Below are 24,450 nucleotides of genomic sequence, written 5' to 3'. Positions count from 1 at the left end.
CCAGACATGTCAATAGAACCTAAATAAAAATGTGAGTACATGTAAGTGATTATATACAATATACAATATAAGTGTAAAATAAGCTGGCTAATACATGCTAACACTATACTTCAACAATCAACTACTGTAATCTAAACAAGTTTTCACAAGCTATATACTTTTGAGGACTTTAAGAGGTAGAGAATAAAGGGACATGAATTGTTACAAATGTCTCAAACTTTGATGATTCGAAGATATGAATACACAAACAAAGTTAAAAAAACACAAAATTTTAAGAAGTCAGTACATAGACTACAGTTGAAAAAATATCTCATCATCTATGAATAAGTTGGTTTACAGAATCAGAACATATAACTTCTAAAATGTTAAACAATATTCTTAATATAATAACAATCAAATATACTAATTCCCTCCTTACATTCACATTTTAAGTATAATCCCACAAATACAAGAATTTTAAGAATATATTTCCTTCTACAGCCATTCAACAAACAGATATAAAACCCAAATATATAGATCAAGGAGCCTCTCCTTCTCATAATATCATTTAATAATGTCTCCAGCAAACATACAGTTAAAAAAATATCCAATCAAATATAAACTCTACTATTAATAGTTTCAAATACATGTAGCTAAACTATAATCTGCGTAGTCAATAATGTCTTACAAATATATTATCCTCTTTTTTTAAATACAGTTCTCAAAAACATGTCTGCTTTTACCATAAAATATGTAAAATAAATGTAATTTCCTCCGCTTTGACCATAAAATATGTAAAATAAATGTAATTTCCTCCGCTTTGACCATAAAATATGTAAAATAAATATAATTTCCTCCGTTTTGACCATTAAAATATAAAACAAATAGAAGTTCCTCCCATTAAACCATTAAAAATGTCAATCAAATATAATCTTGCCATTTAACAATAATAAATTTCAATAAAAATTTAATGATATACTTGTACGATTCTAGATGGAACTGTATAACATTGATTGTCTTATAATAAAAACAAGGTGATAAAACGTCTGATTGTCTTTTTATATATAATACCCATTTGCGGTTTCTGTTGTTAAGGTGGTACCTAACACTACAGGGAGATAACTCTGTAAAATCAGTTAAATGTTTTGAATACGTTGTGTTGTTAAGTGATTATAAACATGATAAAGCTTCTCAATTATCAAAATAAGGGGTTTTCAAACTGCTATATTACCAGTGTAATTTTTCTGATAAAACGATTGGTTCAAATTTTTTGAGACTTTTGTATTTTTGTCAAAGGGTCAAATTAAATACTTTGTTTAAATTTTAAGAAAATTAAACGAGCCAAATTAATTTAAGTAAAAGTGTTGGGTACCACCTTAAACCTGAGAGAATTTTAATACTGTATTACTGTGGATTCATTTATTCTCTTTGGCATCATTTTTCATGGATTGAGGAAAACTTTCATATTCGTTGATATTTTTAAGTGGTTTTGGCAAAACCTGCATACAATCCTTACAAAAATTTGTCATTCGTTGAACTTTACATTTTGTGGTTCACCAGTATGAAAATTGGTATCCAAGAATAATAATTAATTCACAAAAGTGTCCTAGTCCCTGTCAATGCTCTAAAATGTCCCCCTCCGCCTTGTACCACCTAATGTGTATGTAGCCTGGGTCTAAAGCTACTTTCCTCACTATCACTCATATCACTATCATTCTCCAGTGTCCATTTGTGTATGTACTTCATTGTGTTGGCTATCAGTGCTGTCCATCCTGTCTGATGGCTGAAGGTAGAAAATAGACAAAATTATATATTATATTCAGTGTCAAGATATTTGTCTGGATTACTACCATCCACCGAATCTCCAGTTAAATGTGTCTTCTCTTCCATTGAAATCTATATGACAAGTATTTCAATCATAAATACATTTTTTACATCAAAATAAATATTTTTTTTGGGAGCAGAATGTTACTTTATTAAATGAAGATAAGGGGTGCATGTATAACGTCCAGCAACAAATTAAAGGCTTATTCAGGACATGAACTTGTTAATATGATATGAGTATTAACCCTGTATTGTACTAGACTGACAAGTTGAGAAAGTTCACTTTTATTCTGACTTTGACCTGACCATTCTTTGCTCATGATATTCAATGCCACCTGCTTAGTGTAGAATAATCAAATACCAGTTTAATAATTGTGGTTTGACCCAGCCAGGTTCAAACCCAATACCATCAAGCATTCCAGGGTGACAATCTACCATAAGATCGCCTAAGTTGGTTTCCATTATTTGAAAAAATGAATTCTGGAATGGTATTTACCAAACTTTGAACGAATATTTGCATAGTTGGATGTAAAAGGCAAATTGAGCTTAACCGGTAATCTGATAGCCAAAAACAAAAAACAAAATTATATGATATATAGATAACCTTATTTACAATTACATTTCAAGAAAATGTTTGACATGTTGTTACCATGGTTACTTACCTTGCTCCACACCCTCTACCTGTGTCACCATGGAAAAACTCGTAAAATAAAATGAGATCTTTGAAGTTAGGGTCCTTGTCATACTTTTCACTCGGTCCTGAATAATAAATAATTTTTACTAAGCAAGCTTACAACCCAACATCCTCACACAAAGGAAAAGAACTATGCTAAGTGGCATGTTGGCAAAATTATTTTTGTTTATTTTGATGCATGATTCTGTTCCTTTATTAAATCAAATTTGTAGGAAGTCTTATGATGGATTAAGTTCCTATTCAACATGTCGAAGTATCAAGGCCTAGTAGTGATGAAAGTATCCCTCCAAAAAATAGTCTCTAACTTTATATATTATTTTCATGAGCCAACTCATCTGTGGTTTTGATAAGTGAAAAACTTCACCCATATTTGAAATGGACCAAAAACAAATGGTCCATTCTTGAGACAAACAATTTAATTTATTCACAGCTTTCATGAAAAATTATTTGAAGTTTGACATACATGTATTAGTTAGATTGACAGTTGTATATTTGTATATTTTTTATGCCCCACCTACGATAGTAGAGGGGCATTATGTTTTCTGGTCTGTGCCTCCGTTCGTCCGTCTGTGCGTCCGTGCATCTTTTCGCTTCAGGTTAAAGTTTTTGGTCAAGGTAGTTTTTAAAGAAGTTGAAGTCCAATCAACTTGAAACTTAGTACACATGTTCCCCATGATATGATCTTTCTAATTTTAATGCCAAATTATAGTTTTGACCCCAATTTTATGGTCCACTGATTATAGAACATGATAGTGTGAAGTTCAGGTTAAAGTTTTTTGTCAAGGTAGATTTTGATGAAGTTAAAGTCCAATCAACTTGAAACTTAATACACATGTTCCCCATGATATGATCTTTCTAATTTTAATTCAAAATTAAAGTTTTGACCCCAATTTCACGGTCTACTGAACATAGAAAATGATAGTGCGAGTGGGGCATCCATGTACTATGGACACATTCTTGTTATTATTAGTCATAAATTGCTTGAAGCTCTTTTATATTTTATACTTACCATGACATGGTAGATGTCTAAAACCTGTTAAATATTATAATTACCATGACAAGGTCGATGTCCTGTAAGGTCGGGTAGGAATATGTCAGCTAACCGATGGGACAACTCCTTGGCTACATCACGCATTCTCATTAGATTTCCCGAACCTGTTGGACATTCCACCTTCAAACTTTCCCCGTAATAGTAGTCATATCTGAATAGGTTCTCTATAATCAGGTAATTCACTGAAAAATAAACATTTTAATGTAATGAGCATAACAATCATCTGACAATAATCTAAACAATTATTGCACATACAGTAAGTTCTCATTGTCTTCCACAAAATTTCAGATGAGTTGATATTTTCCTGTGGTCCTGAAGTTGTATTGGTGTCAATTGGAAAATGACCAATTACCAATGTTTAAAAATATAGAAATATGAAATGAAACTAATTTGTGGGTGAACTCACAAACTGACATTTCCCCCCTTCATAGCACTATTAGTTAATTAAAAATATAAAAGACCACAAAAAAGTAGCAGGGCAAATCTTTTTTTACTGTTTTCCAGAAGCAATTATCCATTTAATATTCATGAATGGTCCACTTTAGTCGTTGTTCTTGATTTAAAACTTTATAGCAAACCATTTTAGTAACACCAAACTGAGAACAAGATCAGGGTTCTTATTTTTGTTTTATCTATTGTGGATTCATTATTATATACTTAAAAGCAGAAATTTTTATAATCATGATATGAACCAGATATGTTCTCCCAAATTACTGTTACCATCAAACAGTTAACACATATATTGTTAACCTGCTTACTGTGGTTTCATTTATTTTTGTGTGTACCAATTTTTGTGGATTGTTGAAAACTTGCATATTCATGAAAACTTGCATATTCGTGGAGATTTAAATTCATTGTTTAGACAAATTCTGCATACATTCAAGTACAAATCGATATTTCGTTAAACATTTAAATTCGTGGTTTCCCTGTACCCAAGAAATTCATGAAAATTGGTATCCAACGAATATCAAGAAATCCACAGTATTTCTTACTTGGGAACCAGATAGGTCCTCTCCAATTACTGTTACCACCTAACAGTTTACTTGTTATCCCTGATAATTACTTAGTAGGAAACCAGATAGGTCCTCTCCAGTTACAGTTACCACCTAACAGTTTATTTATTATCACTGATTATTACTTACTTGGGAACCAGATAGGTCCTCTCCAATTACTGTTACCACCAAACAGTTTATTTATTATCACTGATTATTACTTACTTTGGAACCAGATAGGTCCTCTCCAATTACTGTTACCACCTAACAGTTTATTTATTATCACTGATAATTACTTACTTGGGAAGCAGATAGGTCCTCTCCAATTACTGTAACCACCTAACAGTTTATTTATTATCACTGATTATTACTTACTTGGGAACCAGATAGGTCCTCTCCAATTACTGTTACCACCTAACAGTTTATTTATTATCACTGATTATTACTTACTTGGGAACCAGATAGGTCCTCTCCAGTTACTGTTACCACCTAACAGTTTACTTGTTATCCTTGATAATTACTTACTTGGGAACCAGATAGGTCCTCTCCAGTTACTGTTCCCACCAAACAGTTTACTTTCAGACTCTCCAGGTTCATACCCAACCCTAGCTGTGTTGTCATCCAGGACAAAGGGTTGTTCTTTATGATGCTGTGAGGAATAACAGAGAAAAGACATTAGTGTGAGAGTTCATACATTTATAGAATCAGATTCCTGCTGTATGTGGTTTTTCACTTTAATATACTTATATAACCTTGAGCAAAAATGTTTGTCAATTTTGTCTAACTTTTGTAAAACTTGGACCAAATATCAATTAAATTGCAGTGAAATAGTGTCACCCAGCCAAAGAGAATATTCACATTTTTTGTAAACAAAATGTTTCATCAATTTTTCATCTTTTTCCAATCTAATGTTAAAAGTAAAGTTATTTTCCTTTGAGCATGCCATGATTTTACAGAGTAACCTACCTTTGCTAAAATTTTAGTACCACATGGTGAGAGAGTTACATACCTTTGACAAAGATCTTATACCATAAGGTGACAGAAACTCATTCTCATTTAGAAGATGATGGAGAACTTTTTGCAGCTTTTCCTTGTTAACAATGGCCAGCAACAAATTTGGATTTGGCTTTTTCTCTCTGCCACACATGAATGATATCTGTTAAGCATAGATATTGTTTCAGGTTAGGGTGAAGATTGGTACCTATTAAAATGATTTAACCCACAGCATTTGTTTGCATTTGTCCTAAGTCAGGAAGATTGATTTTCAGCGGTTGTCTTTTGTTGATGTGGTACATAAATGTTCCCTGTTTCTTGTATAGACTAGACTTGGTTTTCCCGTTTGAATTGTTTTACACTTGTAATTTTGGAGGCTGTAATAGTTTGCTTTTCAGTGTGAGCCAAAGCTCTGTGTTGAAGGCAGTACTTTGACCAATAATGGTGTACTACTACAAATTGTGACATGGATGGAGAGTTATCTCATTGACATTCATACCACATCTTCTTAATATATCTAATGAGTGTCAAACCTGTATTTCAAAAGGTTTTTTTACCAATTGTCTAAGATTTTGTTTTAAATAAATGGTATTATCTATGTTTTTTCTTTAAAAATCAATAGTTCTATTATTCCTACAGCCTTTTTGATAATCCTGTGATTTTTCAATAGAAATATATACAAAAATGTTTATATTGTTCATGTCACTAAAAGATAATATGTGACTGACAATGTATATATTATCTCTTACCTTATTCAAAATTAAAATCAAAGCTCTCTTGTGGTGACAAATCTCTTTTGATCTTACCGTTTTGGACAAGTCTTTTCTGTTTTCCAGAAACCATTTTGTTCTTTTATAAAATCCTGGGAATTGTTTCATGTTATCCTCCCTGAGAACCATACAGGAGAATAGAGGAACCAGTCCAACCATGGATAAGATCTTCATTGGACAGGTATGGTTGTTAGTGTGTAAATGATCATAGTAAAACCCATCCTTCTCATCCCAAAGACCTTAAATGTAAATAATAACATTACATGTACTGTATATTTCAGTATAAGCTACTATTATGATTGGCTAAAATAGATATATTGAATTGTTTTACATTGTCTTATCAGGGCCTTTTATAGCTGACTATGTGGTATGGGCTTTGCTCATTGTTGAAGGCTGTATGTGGCCTATAGTTGTTAATGTCTGTGTCATTTTGGTCTCTTGTGGACAGTTGTCTCATTGGCAATCATACCACATCTTCTTTTTTTATATAACTAACAGGAATCTCATATCATTTTGAAATCAACATTCATTTCAAAGTGAATATTGTAACATACATGATGACACAAGCTTCCGCAATAAAGTGCACAGGTACATTTTGTAATTAATAAAAACTTGAAAGAAAAATCATGTTTTCATGATCCTAGCAAAAACTATAATCATAAGTATTGAATGCTTCATTTTTAGTAATTTTATAGGGTTGTATAAATAAAAGGAAGTCAATTTACCTATCCCATCCTTTTTGTTGATGGCGTCTACAATTGCCACAAAATGTTCAAAGAATTTACTGGCCATATCTTCATAGACATGATCCCTCTTGGCCAGGATGAGGCTTATTTCCAGCATGATAAGACAGAAGAATGCCACCCAAGCTGTGGCATCAGCCTGAGCAATCTTGCCACCACAGTCTAATGGTTTAGATCTGTCAAACACACCAATGTTGTCCAGACCCAGAAAACCTCCAGAGAAGATATTCTTACCATCTATATCCTTCCTGTTTATCCACCTGTAAATAACAAGCAAACTTATGTTAGGGTGAAGGTTGGTACCCAGAAATCCTCCAGAGAAGATGTTCTACTCATCTATATCCTTACTGTTTATCCAACTGTAAATAACAAGCAGACTTGTGTTAGGGTGAAGGTTGGTACCTATTAAAACAGACTGAATGGTTTAACACTGGTCATTTTTGGGGCCCTTCATATCTTGGGGTTCAGTTTGAGCCAATGCTACTTGTTGAGGACCACACTTTGACCTATAGTGGTTTAAATTTACAAATTTTGACTTGAGAGTTGTTTCATTGACACTCATACCACATCTTCTGATATTTATTTAAGTTTACATGCCTGTTTGAGCAAAATGACTTGAGTTTGTAGGTAAAGGTAATATTTTTGGCTAGCTTGCATGCTAGCTCCTTTCTGAGTAGTCTAGTCCTACAGACAGATAGATTGGTTTTCTGTCTGACTAGTGTACTTTATTTCATATTAATCTGGCAGGGAAGACTCTCTTACCATGTGAAATTAAGAACCAGTTTATGGAAACATCTAGAAAGGCACACACTCACCATGTAAAGTTAAGAACCAGTTTATGGAAACATCTAGCAAGGAAGACTAAATCTCTTTTTCCTTTGGGTCCGGATGCTTTGTAAACTTTTAGTACAGCATAACAATGGACAGGGGGATTCACATCATCAAAAGCAAACTCGTAAGCTGGGATCTGAAAAAAATATATCCGTAAATTTAGAATAAGTGCATGCATCTGATAATGCAATTGCTGAACAATTGTCACCAATGTGAGCTAAATTATGGCATTTCAAGAAATGCTACATACAAATCATGCTTTTAAAACTTAAATGCGAGTTTGTATATTTATCATCACCTATCTTATCACAATTTTTACAAAAATTTCTGACTTAACAATAGTACCTAAAAGTCAAAATTTAAAACGCCAGTTTGTATATAAAACGTCACCTTCTTATCTTAAATGAGAAGAGATAATTGTTACTGTCAATAAAAGAAAATTCATTTTAATTCATGGCGTAATTTAATTCCCAGTTAAAACACAAAATACAGGGTCAATCTATGAACATGATGAAGGCAGATAACACTTCTTATTTCTTATTTACCTGTCCATTTGGATGCATGTACCATTCTCTCAACATTAACAACAGTTGTTCTTTGGCATACTGTATATCTACATGTGACATGGGGATCATATGGAAGGCTAGGTCCCACGCTGCATACTGAAAAATAAAGAATACTTTATATATCTACATGTGACATGGGGATCATATGGAAGGCTAGGTCCCACACTGCATACTGAAAAACAATTGAAAACTCAATTCTGTTAAAGTTTACATAAGCTATACCAAAAGAAATATACCAAACTAATGTCATATCTCCTTATGGCTTTTCATACCTGCATTATTTTATAATGAGAACAGGTACTATCTTATATATATATAACATTGTTTTTATGTACCTGTTTTGATCCTCCATAATACTGGGATACATGTCAACTCGTACTTTCGGCAACTCGTACTCAGCCAACTCGTACTTTCGGCAACTCGTACTTCTACCAACTCGTACTTCTACTAAGTCGTACCCTATATTTTTTTTAGCATTATAATATAAGTTTTCTACGTTTATATCCGTAGATATGGATATTTTAACTCCCTGAAGTATCCCAGTGCACCCTGAGGTAGATCCATAGAATATGACTGACAGGATATATTTTTTAGTGAACATTGCGTTAAACATGTTTTAGTTTTTTCGTGTTAGTAGTAAATATTTATCTCTTCTTCCTGTTGTACTAGCTGATTATACAACTCTTTAGAAATGCCTATAAGAATTTAAATGTATTGGTTTAATTTTTTATAATTATGATAGATAATTTTATTTCATAATTCAATTTTACTAACAATTCTATGCAAAGGCACTTGACATCTAAACATTATTGATAATTTTTTAACCTATAAGAAATTACAAGTAATATGTGACACTTTGATAAACAAATTATTTATTGCAGTTCGCGTGCCGGTGATTAATTGATCATTGATCATTATTTCACATCTGAAGCATGTCGATTACCAGTAAATCGGCCCTTATTCACACACGAAGTGTGCCATTAATTAACCGCTATCAAAACAACTTCACGCCTGATCAAACCTTTCTGCATGTACGTTTGCACAATATTTTAAAATGTATATTTCATCCGAGATTTCATCACAATACTACTATCATTTATATACGTATTGACATCAATTATACAGTAGCACATTTGGATTGTAAAAGTATAAAAGTTAAAACAAAAATTAAGCCAATATTTAGAAGAATTATGAGAGACGTATAAAAAAAACCCACTAGTATCACTAATATTTACACGCACATTGTAAGAGTTTAATCATAAAACATTTTTACAAGGCTTTGTTGCTATAATTTATAATAGTAATATGGGTTTCTCAAAGCTTGGTTTTTACAACGTTTAAGCCATGCATTTTCTTTTCGATGAGGATGGTGATTGTTTAATCAACGGTCTTTGATGTTCATAGTGCCGCACTTAAACCGATTTTTTGTTTTCAATTACTTCTCTCTGTTTATTCTACTTTAACAAATACATTCTATTTTTGTAGGTATGTTATCCACTAATGACCACTGATTAGCATATTGTGTACTCATAATTATTTTAATGTGCATATCAAATAAATTGCCGTCCAAAAAATTTCAAACAATCAATTCTAAGGAATTCTAATGATTATAACGATTAGCATTGTATAATCTTATTTAAAACAATTATGATTGCATTTTATTAGAAAAGAATTTTTAAATGAAAATACATATAATAACTTAAATGATATAGATAAATTAAAACATATCCTCAATCCTGAAACAAAACAGGACACTTGCAAATTAGGCTCCTTTTTAAAAAAAAGTCACTAAGACTAGGGAGTCCTTGATATAATTTGAATCTCATATATATATATATATTGATTTAAAAAAAGACAAGAATTATAGTTAAAAAAAGTGTCTCCATTGTTTGTTTTCATTGTTTTATGTAAACTGTATATTATGTATAATGTTTTAAGCCATTGGCCCATATGGGCGTAAAGTGCTTTTCAATAAAGTTTATTAACATTGAAAGTTGTTTTTTTCGTTTGTATTTTGCTATATAATGATATAGGAAAGAAAGTTACAATAACTATGCATATAAACTAGATAAATAATATCAAATAAAACATGGTTACGAGTTGGTAAAAAATAGGGTACGAGTTGGTTGAGTACGACTTGCCGAAAGTACGAGTTGTCGTGTACCCTAATACTGACATGACTGATATGATTGAATTAAGTGCTTTAACCATCATTTCTATATATTGCAATTCAACTGTATATTTTTTTTTCTCTGGAAATCAAGATAAGGAGTTCTTGTATAAAACAAGTTTAATGTATAGGAGTCTAAATAAATAAAAGGGGTTGCCCAACAATCCTCATTGAGACAGCAATCCATCAATATAAAACTAGTTAAATATATATTGGAGTCTAAATAAATATCAAAAAGGGTGATAACTCAACAAAGAGAAAAGCTTAAATCATAAAAGTTGAACTTGCAATCTATCAATAGAAAACTAGTTAAGTTAGTGTTACTGTCAAGACTACACCAAATATGGTAAAAGCCTGCTCTCTGATACATACCCATGAGTATTCCCATTATAAGATTAAAATGTGATTTCTGATACATACTCATGGGTATTCCCATTATAAGATTAAAATCTGATTTTTGATACATACCCATGGGTATTCCCATTATAAGATTAAAATGTGATTTCTGATACATACCCATGGGTATTCCCATTATAAGATTAAAATGTGATTTCTGATACATCCCCATGGGTATTCCCATTATATGATTTAAACGTGCTCTCTGATACATACCCATGGGTATTCCCATTTATCTGGCATTGAGATTACATCCCTGTTAAAAAGATGACCCCATTCTGCATTCCTCCCCTCTCTCCGACAGAACGGTGGTGGTGGGTGACCTTTATCCCCTCTTAGCCATTCCTCAACCACGTAATAGTAGAACTGTTTACTCCATAGTAAACCAGCATACGCTTGTCGTATGATGTTTCTTTCTTGTTTATGATGATTCTTTATCACCTGTTCAAATATGCATATATTTTTTTACTAGGCAACCCTTGATGTTGCCTACCCATGATTTGTAGGGTTAACCATTAGGTATTTGGATTTAAGAACTTTTATATTAACCAACAACATAGGTAACATGTGGGCATCACTGGTGAGTCTTGTGTGGACGAGCCGCGTTTTTGGCGTATTAAATTTTAAACCTGATGCTTTTTGTTATCTATTAATCATTTGTTTCTTTGTTTAATACATTCTCCTATTTATTTGTATTGTACTCGTGTAATATTATGTTGTCATTTCAAAGTTATATTTAACATAATCATTAAAGTGCGAGGTTTGGCATGCCCCAAAACCAGGTTCAACCCACCATTTTTTCCTTTAAAAATGTCCTGTACCAAGTCAGGAATACGGCCATTGTTATATTATTGTTTGTTTCTGAGTGTGTTACATTTTAACATTGTGTCATTTGTTTTCTCTTATTTTTGAGTGTAAATTCACATTGCGATAAGATGTGTCACGGTACTTAACAGTTGTATATTCCAAATTCATGTATTTGGTTTTAATTGGTTTTGGTCCATTTCTGGGTGTGTTACATTTTAGTGTTGTGTCGTTGTTCTCCTCTTATATTTAATGTGTTTCCCTTGGTTTTAGTGTTTTACCCCTATCTGTTTTTTGTCCATGGATTTATGAGTTTTGACAGTTTTTTGTCCATGGATTTGTTAGTTTTGAACAGTGGTATAGTACTGTTGCCTTTATTTAAGATATGAAAAGGACATAAGATCACGAAAAAAACTTCATAATTTTTTTGGGGTAAGCTGCTTTTTTTTTGGGAAGTATGTAGGCAACATCAAACAATTCTAATTAAAATTTGGCCATGTATCAAAATTCATCTGTTTGTTTGTCCTTTCTGATTTATTGTCACTTTTTGTACATTCCTCAAATTCAATAATCTAACGATTTGAAGAACAAATGTTTTTTACAGGCAATCTGAATATAGAACAGTACAGAACTTCAACAGTGTTTTGTACATGTATATAAATTTAACAGGACATTATTCAGAGCATAAAAGCAGACATTTCTACACAAATTTTGGCATGGGATGTCATGATTGCTCATTACCAGAGGTATGCAACTATGCAGTATAAAGGTGTGAATCTCATATATATCATTCATCAATACAGAAGCTGAGAAAGGTGGTAAAATTAACCCAAAATAAACCAGACAATCACACACTTGTGACACAGGCAGAAAAATGGATGGATGGAAAAGCTAATGTCAGAACTCCCTTAGTATAAATATAAATACATACTTCATCATAGAATAGATCAGCCTCTAACTTCCTCTGCTGGAATATAAAGTCAAAATCTCTCGTACCAAATGCTTCAGGTGGAGCCTCTTTCTCATAATACAGTCGTATCCTTATTTGGGCTTTTTGGCCTGGATTCAGAAATACACTGTAATGTGCTCCACACTTGGTGCCAATGTGTTGTGGATTCACAGCTTTCACATTACCTATCAAAATAAAACGAATGTGTACAAATGGTGTTCTTCTCTTGTGAATGTTGGAAATCTTTAACTAGGATCTCAAGTGTAGGCTAGTAAAATTCAGATTACTTCTGGTTCCAATTCACGTTTTGAAAATCTAACGCATTACATGGTAAAAAAATTAAAAGTGTAAACTAAAACATCGTGATTGGTTAAAAAAACGTCCAAATAAATGAAAAGTCAACCAATGATATGACATTATTGTCATTTTGGGGCTCAAACAATTAAATTATCCACAATTAAGATTCTACACCAGCTAATTGGTCAATTAGTTTCTCAGTCCTTACTGCTGTTATAAATTGTACCTTTCTTCGAAATCTTTGTACAGAATTTTTTGTTTTTTCATCTTCAGCCTCTCAACCAATTAAAAGAGGGGATGTGGTGTTTTGACCACAAAACAAGTACTGAGTAGAGTTTTTTTTTACTAATAACCCAGTTCTCTGTTCATAACTTAACATTTCAACATAGTCGAGAATGTGATCTTTAGTGCTATGTATGGTATTTATATCCAATTACCCTTTACTATATATTCATGGAAGGCATCTTTTACATAAGGTGACTGATTCCCTGTTCCATACAGCTTTTCATAATTTGTATCATTCTCTGTAAATAACAGTTGTGGTGGGTGATTTTCTGGACCAACATCAACCTCAAAGTAAAATGGATCTGAAATATGATCAAACAATATATATGTAACAACAGACAATTTATTAAACAAATAGAAACTTTTCATGCTTTCAAATAAACTAAAGATAGGAAATATTCATTAGTAAAATTAACAACTTTCTTCAATGGACATAATTCAATAATTAAATGTCAAGTTTTATGCATTTCTCTGAATTGTCTTATGTGACATTCCCCCCTTCTCCCCAAGAAGACTATCATGAATGATAAGAGTTTGAAACCTTTCAAAGTTCATTGATAAAAAGGTTAATTATCCCTTATAAATTTTATTAACTATGAATTTGCATTCAGGTATCAAAGATAAAATTTATTCGTTCATTGTGTGTTAATTTGCATGGTTTTTTTTTATTGAGTTAAGCCATCCAATTGATATTTTATAGTGTGTTTTTCTATGTTGCATACCTGCCAACTTTTCAAAATGCCCATGCGGGTTTTGTGATGGCTGTCATACATTTGTCATAGTCTTGAAAAACTTCAAGGGGGCCTGCAAATACATTTTAATGTTGTTTTTTTTGGCTTCTTCATACTTTTATAAGCATTAAGCCAACATTGTTGTGATGTTATACTATTGTTTCAAAAAAGGCAGAAGGTTTGGTACAATTAAAACGTTTAATCCTGCTTCAAATGTTTGCACCGGTCCTAAGTCAGGAATCTGATGTACAGTAGTTGTCGTTTCTTTATGTTGTTCCTACATGTTTCTCATTTTTATATAGATTAGAATGTTGGTTTTGCCATTTGAATTGTTTTAAATTACAAATTTTAGGGACCCTTTATAGCTTGACCTATAATGGTTTTATAAATTGTTATTTGGATGGAGAGTCGTCTCATTCGCACTCATACCACATCTTCCTATATCTATCTAAGGTTTGTATTGGTGATTTATATATTTGACTTACACGTTGTAGGCTCAGCTTGTTCTTCTATTACATCATCTCCGGAACTAAAGACTCTTTGGCGAGACTGACATATACCTAAATAAACATGTTAAACTGTGATTGATTGATTGATTGTTGGTTGCTTAACGTCCAGTGTTTAACTGTGTGACTTTAATGTTATTGTCTGCTCTATGGTCGGGTGGTTGTCGCTTTGACATATTCACCATTTCCTTTCTCAATTTTATTGTCAACCAATTCATTTGTGAAACCTGTAAATGTCCCTGATGAATATCATACAATACTGAAAGGAAATATTGCAATCAAGATTAAGTGACTTAAAACCTAAACATGCAATTTCTGTCAAAAGTGTGTCAATAAATATCTCATCATAGAATTTTTTTTTGGTTTAATTTTTCACTGGATTTAAATCCCAAATTGCAATACACTCAACAGCCTGTTAAGGGGGTTCGCGGGTCTAAATCATTTATATAGGATTTCTTTATATTTTTCTATAAATGAATTTTATCTTATAGTTAATAGAAAAATGAAATAAAAAAGTGGGGTCACCGTTCATTTGCGCTCACAATCTGCCTTCGAAAGAAGCATACAAGTGGTTTTTTTTCTGTTGAAGTAATAGGAGAAATAAAGTTAATATCGAAATAAAAAAAGAAATTTATTACAAAAATCGCTCATATTTTACAATAATTTAGTTTAAGTACAGCTTATATGGAAATTATATTAAAAAAAATAGGTCACCGATGAGTTGAAAAAGATATTTCAATTTTAAAGTCATAAGAAACCTCAAATTAAAAAAAATATGCATATGTTTCTACTATAAACTAAATGGATAGTTTACATTATACAACTTATGTACATATACTTTTCTTCTGAGGAAAATTCTTTAATTTGTCCACATTTAGAAGAAGTTTACTTATTTTTAAAATATAAAGCAATTCGCAGACATATTTTCCGTATGCATAGTGACCCGAGCGTAACCCTCCTCGTAAACATACGGTGACCACAATACACATGGATCTGTCATTGAAATTAACAAATATCTGATTATACATGTTAAGCACATGCTCAATACCCATGCTTTTTGTGATTTGTTTACTATAAGGTAACAATCGTTAAAACTCCGCTTCAAAACACGGCATTTATTGAGCAGCCATATTTGTTAAATCATAACAAACAGAGAGAAAAAAAATTGACGATTATATGATATATTTGCAAAAATAATGATAAAATCGTGCACAGAGGACTAAGTTTATGATGTATACATGCACTGGTTCAAGAATTGGACAAACATTATTTTTCACCACTCACTCGTTTCATATGACTTTAAAGCCAAAAAATTGCATTTTTCCACCAAAGGGAGATAATTTGGAACTTTTTCAATGATGTATACATTTTAAAAGTCATCTGGGGCCGACACAATTGATTGTTTTGAATGATTTTTGTACCATATGATAAAGTAACAACTACAAATGGTAACAAATAAAATTTGTAATGAAAAACAAATGCTTGATTTTTTCTGAAATTTTTATACCCTCGAGCCTCCTTAAAATTGATTATGACTGGAAAATATTAGCATTTCTGCTCCCTTAGTGTCGGAGAAAAAAACCCAAAAAACAGGAAGAATTTACCAACCTCACTACCCTTATCAAATAACTGGTCAGGTTTGGGCATACAGTGAAACTTCTCTAAACCGGTCCCTCTTAATACCGGTTCTCCCTTTATACCGGCCAAACCAACAAGTCCCGGCCGGCGAGTATGTAAATAAACGGTCAGGTAACCTTATAAAACCGGCCACCCCTTTAAACCGGATACCGGCCGTTATTTGTGTATTTGTGTAATCAAAATCAATAGAATATCACCTCATAAAACCGGCCTTCTCATTTGTAATCATTAGTCCATACATAATACTGTTATATAAACAAAGAAGTTAATCCGGTCAATTAGACACCTGCATGGCCACTGAGTAGTGTTTATACCTGTCAATGTCAAATCAATACCCGAATAAATTATCGGTTGAGAGATTATGATCTTCACCCACGCTAATCAATGTTCATTAAATGTTTTAGCTTGGCTTCTTTATTTGATCATTTAAAAAAAATGTGTTTTAGGCAATTACAGAAATTAATCACTTTTATCTTTCACAATAATTCGTAAATAGATATTGTTGGGATAATCTATTGATGTGTAATTTCAAATAATGATACACGCATTTAATAGAAAGTTTGAAGTTGTAATGGACATGTGTAGTGCTTTAATGTTTGTGTAGTGCTTTTGAAAAATATGATTAGACATCGTATGGTACCGCTGATTAATGAGTGCTATCAATTTTCAATAACGTTATATAAATTAAAACTCTTTTGTTATATAGTTGCATTTTATATGTTATTCCTGCAAAATAAAAAATAATAAAGATACAAATGATGTTTTAATATTTATTTCATAATTAATTTAGAATACAAAGCTAAATTTACACAACAAAACACACTTAAAGATTGAGCTACAATACATGGTTGAAAAACACAAATGCACACATATTGAAGGGAAGTAACTCTTGTTTATTTCAAATTCACCAAACCGGCCACCCCTGAAAACCGGCCGAATCCCGTGGTCCGACGGGCGGTCGGTTTTGAGAAGTTTCACTGTACTGAAATATTTCTAAGGCTAGGGTCTGACTTTTAACAATACACAAGTGTATAAACATTATGTCAAGCTGATGATTTTACTGTGGATTCACTAATATTCGTTGGATACTAATTTTTAATGGATTTCATAGGTAAAGGCAAATCATGAATCAATAAGAATGCATGTAAACTTTGCCAAAACCATGAAATTTTATATCCTTGAATTTGCAAGATTTCCTCAATCCACAAAAATTAGTACCCATGAAAATAAATGAATCCACAGTAGTATTTACATACCTAGAGTTGGATGATAGCATAGAACCTTGTTATGTCCCACTTGTTTCAGATATGGTTTCTTCTCAGGGCAACCCTGTAAGTACAAATAGAGAATGATTGTTTATGTTTAGCAACTATTTTCATGCATGGATATAATTTCTCCCAGTCGTTTAAGATCATGAAGAGTAAAATCAAAACATACACCAATCAAAATCTTAACAGGTATTGGTGAATGCCCTATCTAAAAATCCAAATTCCGCTATTCATTTTTTTATAATAAAAATCAGTAGACTTATTTTAAACCCATATGCTTTAGATTGAGTAAAGGTACCAGTCTTGTATTATAACTCCAGTTTCCGGTGCATTTTAAAACATGGAAGGAAACAAAATAGTGCATTTTTTTTCTGATTTTTTTTCTGAACTCAATTTTTTCTGTTAGATTATAGGTTTATGCTGAATTGAAACATATATATAGACTTTAAAAAAAATCTTGCATCTTTTGGGGATATCAATCCAGGAAAGTGGAAGGATATCATGTTTACTGGAAGTGGTGTGGCCTAGTAAAAATAGAAAACAAAAAGTAGATAAAAATTGTTTTGACTTCAGGATTGAGTAAGTTTTTATACTTCGTTGAGTAAGTTTTTATACTTCGTGGCAAGACCCCATTTTTTTCCCGATTAAATCACAATTTCACATTAGTACATACATGATATGAACATGAAATGTTTTTTCTATGCAGCATTTTTTATTTTCAAAGATCAGCTGTTTTGCATGTAAGCCTATGGAGCAGTCAATTACAAGACTGCAACCTAAAGATTAAATTTTTGAAAATTGCTTACTTACATTTGATACTTACTCATATTATCCCTTGATCTTATCAAAAATTCCTGAGTGAGTTAACATAATATTCTTATAAAGTCTGAGCCTTTCCATGCATGCATGCCATGATCAACAATGACAAAAACTAGTAACAATTACATCCTTAAACAGCTTGGTCATCCACAGAATCTAACATTCTTATCCCCAACAACCTTGAAGACCTATAAGGGTCTTGCATAGTCAGCATATACATATCGTGTTCCTTAAGTCTAGATCATTTCGAAAAACATTTCTGACAGAACACTAACAATAACTTACATAGCTTGCCTCTCCCCAGGACCATACATTTCTGTAACAGTAACAATTACTTACATAGCTTGCCTCTCCCCAGGACCACACATTTCTGAACCAGATCTGTGGGAGAACATGTATTATAGCTGGATCTGGTCCCCTGTTGACAACAGTATATTTCCCAAGGAGATCATTTGGACTGGCTTTACAGAAATCTGCTGTTACATCAAAGTAACGGTTATCGTCAAATATACCTGCAATTATATACAATACCATCATTGCCTGCTGTCAATCTAAACTATATACACTGTAACAGAATTAAGTCATCATGTGTTGTAATACCTTTATGACGAAAGACCGGAATAGTTTACAAATTGTGAAAGTGTATTCGAATTACACAAAGTTAAATGTAGTGAACTATAGTTTTTAAATTTCTGTGACATTTGGTCTCTTGTAGAGACAGACAGGGGTACTACTTGTACAAGAAGTAAATAAAATATACTTGTATAAGTTAATTTTTCTCAAGTTACTTAGCTCATAATTTTTTATTAGAGTTCAATGTTTTATCTCATCAATTCAACAAAGAAACTGATTGCATAAAGATCTTCAGTATTTAAGTGAGGACTTCAAAAATTGCTCATTGGTGGCTTGTTAATAAGCAGTGATCTGAAGATAACAGACAAATGAGATTTTCATTGTCCATAAAATTACACTTAAATGATAAGTAAAAACTTCTGCAAAGGACCGACAATTAAAAATTCTATTACAGCAAAGAAGTCCTTAGATTTCAAGAAAAGAAGATAAATGTACTTGTATAAGTAAATAAAAATGAGAATGTGTCCCCATGGACAAAGATTATGCCCCTGCTTGGATACAACATTATAAAAGGGACATAACTCAAGAACACTAAAAGTGATGCTACACAAATTTGTACTGAGTTTTGTGGTAATACGTATTGTGTATAGGTTTCATAATGTTTGGTTTGGGTAAACTTAAGTTACATATAAACGGAAACTAAATATTTTGCAATTTTTGGATTTATAAAGGTACACAACTCTAGAACTGTTTAAGTGATGCTACCAAAATTCAGATTTGATCTGTATTTTATGGCATTAAGCACTGTATAAAAGTAAAACTTAATGCCCCCTCCACTACGGCCGGGGCATGTAAATTCTGAATGTCTAAGTGACATAACTGCAAAAACATGTATATGAAGAAATGAAAAGGGCTGGGGAAAGGTATGGAGATAAACCTACCGGTATCCATTAATTCATATTCCTGTTGATGTACTCCCCTCCTAGCATTCTCCTCCACAAGCTGTCTGTAGGGGAATTCCCCCTGAGGATACTTGTACAGAGACTTCATGTATGTATGGGACGGGGTATTGTCTAAATAATAATACAGCTCTTTTACGTCTTCTCCATGGTTACCCTGTAAACATGAATATGTCACCATAGATACTGCTGAACAATAAACTGTACCATGTATAATAATTTTTAACACAAGAAATTTCTGGAATATTAAGGCATCAACATTAAGACTTCAATTTATCAATTTTCTATAAAATTAATATTTAGAAGGGGCATAACTCTTTAAAAAAAAACATCGATCAGCACTGATTGTCGAAATCTTCCTAGACATTGCTGATATAAACCTATGTTGAAATTTGAAAAATAATTCTACATGCATTGAAATGTGAGAGTGCTAAGAAGAGAATACAGACAGACAGACAGATTGGTTAATTACCCCGGTGTAAATAACACCCCATCCTTGTTAACCCCGGAAAAGATAAAATTTTGCCAAAAATTTGCAAAAATAAAATTAAAAAAATGTTGAACAAAAAAAAATTATTAAAAAACATAAATTTGAGGGTAAAAATCCTGAAAATTCAAAGGAAATTTATTTTTCTGAATTTCCCAAAAATAAAGAAAAAAAGTGTATTACTATATGCAGCAACATCAACGTTAAAAATTGTTACCCTGAAATTTTTTCATTAGCATTTTTCAATTTTACATCCCGGTTTAAAAATGAGTAATGAAATTGTTCATTAGAAATAAGTTCATTATCTTGGTGTAATCAGGGATGTACAGAATTTAACACCGTTGTTGATAATTCATACACCCATTTGGCTGTGTCTCAGGGTGCGTATGAATTATCAATAACACTGTTAAATAGATGTACACCCCTGATTACACCAAGATAACTAATAGTATCCCTGCAGATTGATTATTTGAAAAATTACTTGTGTGTTAAAGTTATTTACAAAATTACATGAATTACCTGCTGACTTGTCAATCCAAACAGTCTTTCTTTGAGAATAGGATCTTTGGTGTTCCACAGCGCCAAAGATAAACATAATCTTCCTTCTCTATCACAAATACCCATCAGTCCATCTTCACCCCATCGATAGGCCCTAGATCGGGCCTCTTCATGTGGAAAATAATTCCAACTACAAAATAAAACATGTTTTGTCATTTATCATGTTCATCAAGCTTCTAAAAAATATCTGGAAAGATAATATACAATGAAGTATTAGTATATATAAATCTGATAAACTGTAAAACATTGCTGAATTTATTTTAATTTTTAATTAACAATAATAACATGTTTAATCTGATTCAGATTGTACCCAACTTTAACTTCAATATAATCTTGATATTAAATGCACATTAATTTTTAATTTTATTGTTGATTGAATTAAATTATACATGTATGAAGTCGAAAACATATTACAAGTGAGAGATTGAGCTAGCTATAAATCCAAGTTTAATTGACCATTTACAACTCAAGGAAACATTCAACTGTCACTCTGGTATCTTTAAATTCACCTCTGTTTTGTACCAAGTCAGGAATATGACAGATGTTTTCAATTCATTAGATGTGTTTTAGATTTTAATATCCCCATTTTATACAGGATATTCTGTTTTGCATTTCCCCTTGGACTTTTACCATGTTTACTTCTTTTTCTTTTTCTTGATTCATTATCATGATTATAACATGATTACATTGATTAATATGAAATTAATGTGGTCCTTTTCAGTCATGTCAGTGGTGAAGAGCCTTTCAATATGACAAATATGACTTCTTTGAACACCTATTTTGCAGTAATCAATTCATATGATTGATTGTCTTTTATTAATGTCCAGTGGCAAATATTTCATACATCTTCAGGACAAGTGGCTATACTAGTTTATAAATGTTATAAGTGTAATACAATGAATATGTTCTGCAAGAAATCAACCACAAACCATGATTTTTTGTGAGAATGTCTGTTAAAAGGATTATCTCTTAAATCTTTAAAAGGTTTAGTTAGTTGAAATCTTGACCAGAGTATCTAAAGTGCAATACCAGTCTCCATCAGCAGAGTAATCCTCCCTGACAGTGCCCCACTGACGCTCTGATAGGTAGGGACCCCATCTTTTCCAGTTTTTTGCTCGTAGTTTATCTTCTTTCAATCGCTTTGCCTCAGCTGTCGTCATTTTTAGAGGTTATGCAGCATCATTTCTTTTCAAGTGGCAATTACTGAATTAGAGTTACTGTTCTGAAATTATAGGTGGCGCTGCAACCAAAACAGGAAGTTAGATTTTGGCAGGGCCTTTCAAACTGAAAAAAAGTAGAAAAACAAACGATTTTACCGTTTTAAAGTATTACAGATAGTTGTCATTGTCAGGTGAATATTAAGATTTCTTAATTGAAGGTGAACACTACAAATAAAACTGCAAAAAGTACCACTGAGGGGAAATCTTTGAGGATTTATATTTTTGATTCGATCTAAAACACTTTAAACAGGAAGAAAAACAATCAATCGACTTTTGGATTCTGAGTCTGGGTCGTTTTTCTGAATGAGACACACACATATTTTTCACTTTATAACAACTAATTATTAAGCTTACAACCGTCTCGTTTCTTGCTAACCAGTACAACCTATTAGATGACACCCTATTGGAGTTATTGCCCTTTAATGAGGGTTTTTACTAATTATGTGTGTTTTTCCCTTATCTTCAATAACTGTGATAGAAAGATAGAACTTTAAAAATAAGCCAACATGATATTAAAGCCGGATAAAATCTTCAAATATATTAACTTAGCCGAGATTTTCTGAATTATGAAGAGGGTGGTAAAGGGTTATTTTCGTGCAACGTTTTTCGGCCTTTTTATTTCCCTGTACATTCGTGCTCTGACAACTTTATTTCTCGTTTTCTCGTGTTTAGCTCCATTTGCATGCTTCAGATTCCACTTATTTATATTCCGTGTTTCGTGGCTGTGCTCTTAATTTCTCATGCATGTCCCGCATTTGATTAAAAAGTCAGTGTGTTATAATACCTTCCGAAATTTGTGTTATCTTATAGTTATTGATATCAATGAAGTCCATCAAATTACTATGAATAATAAAAAAAAAATCAAATAAAATGCAAGTAGCGGACGCTAAAAGTTGACCACAAGGTCTCCATGCTCATTAATAAAGGCTGCATCAACTCCAAGAATGACTGAGTAATAACTTCTGGTACTTTTTCCTTAATCATGTTAATCATGTTATAATTAATATTTACGATTTTATTTCTCATGCTTCTTTTTCCTGATTTTTATTTCATCGTGAAATTTTCATGTGTGTCAGTGTTTAATACCCCGGCCCCCTTTACCACATTCTATGAATATTATACAATTACTGTCTTTTGATGAGGTAAATGTGTGGTTTTATTGACTTTTGAAAAACTGATATTCACTGAGGCCAACTTTTGAAAAACTGATATTCACTGAGGCCAACGGCCGAAGTGAATATCAGTTTTTCAAAAGTCAATAATATAGTGTTATTAACTGGCTGTTTCTGTATTGGCACTGGTATAGATTCAAGGTTTGCTGTATTGGCCTCGAGACCCGTAGGGTCGAGGGCCAATACAGCTGACCGAGAATCTATACCAGTGCCAATACAGAAACAGCCAGTTCATAACACTTTTATTAAATGATTATAATAGAATTAAAAACCGGAAGTGAACGTCCCGTATTAGCCCATGGGCCAATACAGCTTTTTTCCCGCTTTTTTCTGTATTGGCCCTGTTTTTTTCCATTTCAAAACTTTAAGACGTTACAAAACATTGCACATCATTTAACCTGTTTATTTTATGACTTTAATTTAAAAAAATATTATACAAATGTTTTTATGCATAACGATACTTCCAAAGTTAAGTAATGGCTAAGAAAATTGAAAACCGGAAGTGAACGTCCTGTATTAGCCCTAGGGCTAATACGACTTTTTTCCCGCTTTTTTCTGTATTGGCCCTGTTTTTTCAGTATTGGCCCTGTCCGAAGAGCAATATTAAATCTTGATTTATATCGACAGTGGAACGTTTTTAGTATTGCACATGCTGATTTATCCGTATTAGGGCTTATTTGCTCATATCATTTAATAAAACCACATATTTATCGAAACAAAAGACAGTAAATGTTTTATTCCATATTCCGAAAGAAATGAATGTAAAAGAAAATATTTACCAAAAGCAATTGTAAATCAAACGTTTTTTTACCAAAATTGTACACGAAAAAGCGCGGTGAATATCCTTTTTACGCAGGTGAATATGCTTTTTTATTCATAATCCAATTCATATAGTAAAACCTACTAATAGTTTATGAATATGGAATAAACCTTTTTACTGAAGTATATTTAGCCTATTTGCAGCCAACTTCTTTTCCTTCTTTCATAGTTCCCTCAGGTTTAAGAGCACTCAGGTGAGCATGGTGAGATCGATTAACTATATTTAGAGAATCTGTACATTATAAAACACATTAAATCCTTCATACAACATTGCCATTGGCATGCATATACATGTATCATGTAAATCTGATACTTAAAAAAAACAGCAAATCAGTGTTTGCAAACTCTTCAAAAAG

The 24,450-nt window shown here is 32.2% G+C and overlaps 2 protein-coding genes across 5 annotated transcripts in view; one reads left to right on the top strand and one right to left on the bottom strand.

Annotated features, from left to right (window-relative positions):
* Positions 1-395: 395 nt before the first annotated feature.
* Positions 396-22,130, bottom strand: LOC134681145 (uncharacterized). Of its 3 annotated transcripts, none has more exons than XM_063540600.1 (19): positions 21,913-22,130; positions 20,845-21,013; positions 19,821-19,995; positions 18,646-18,818; positions 17,476-17,548; positions 14,561-14,635; positions 13,497-13,646; positions 12,745-12,947; positions 11,226-11,450; positions 8,423-8,539; positions 7,862-8,013; positions 7,029-7,306; positions 6,340-6,542; positions 5,550-5,696; positions 5,105-5,189; positions 4,991-5,029; positions 3,551-3,730; positions 2,466-2,562; positions 396-1,762 (listed from the first exon to the last, which is right to left on the bottom strand). In XM_063540600.1, exons 1-19 carry the CDS (start codon positions 22,041-22,043, stop codon positions 1,633-1,635), a joined length of 2,802 nt encoding a protein of 933 aa, XP_063396670.1. In that variant the 5' UTR covers positions 22,044-22,130; the 3' UTR covers positions 396-1,632. The 3 variants fall into 3 exon arrangements, with proteins under 3 accessions (XP_063396670.1, XP_063396668.1, XP_063396667.1); XM_063540598.1 differs by lacking the exon at positions 4,991-5,029 and adding an exon at positions 4,541-4,579; XM_063540597.1 differs by lacking the exon at positions 4,991-5,029 and having other exon boundaries at positions 5,066-5,189.
* LOC134681146 (adenosine deaminase domain-containing protein 1-like) overlaps positions 22,092-24,450 on the top strand; it is a 21,408-nt gene continuing 19,049 nt past the window's right edge. Inside the window, exon 1 of one of the 2 annotated variants that reach the window (XM_063540601.1) lies at positions 22,092-22,234. The gene's annotated coding sequence lies outside the window, so the exon portion shown is untranslated. Of the gene's footprint in view, positions 22,262-24,450 lie in introns of both variants that reach the window. The other variant, XM_063540602.1, reaches the window with a different exon arrangement.

The sequence above is a fragment of the Mytilus trossulus genome, chromosome 8 (genome assembly GCF_036588685.1).
Source record: "Mytilus trossulus isolate FHL-02 chromosome 8, PNRI_Mtr1.1.1.hap1, whole genome shotgun sequence".
NCBI lineage: Eukaryota > Metazoa > Mollusca > Bivalvia > Mytilida > Mytilidae > Mytilus > Mytilus trossulus.
The sequence above is the reverse complement of the archived record's forward strand: the minus strand, read 5'-3'. Positions and strand labels throughout refer to the sequence as shown.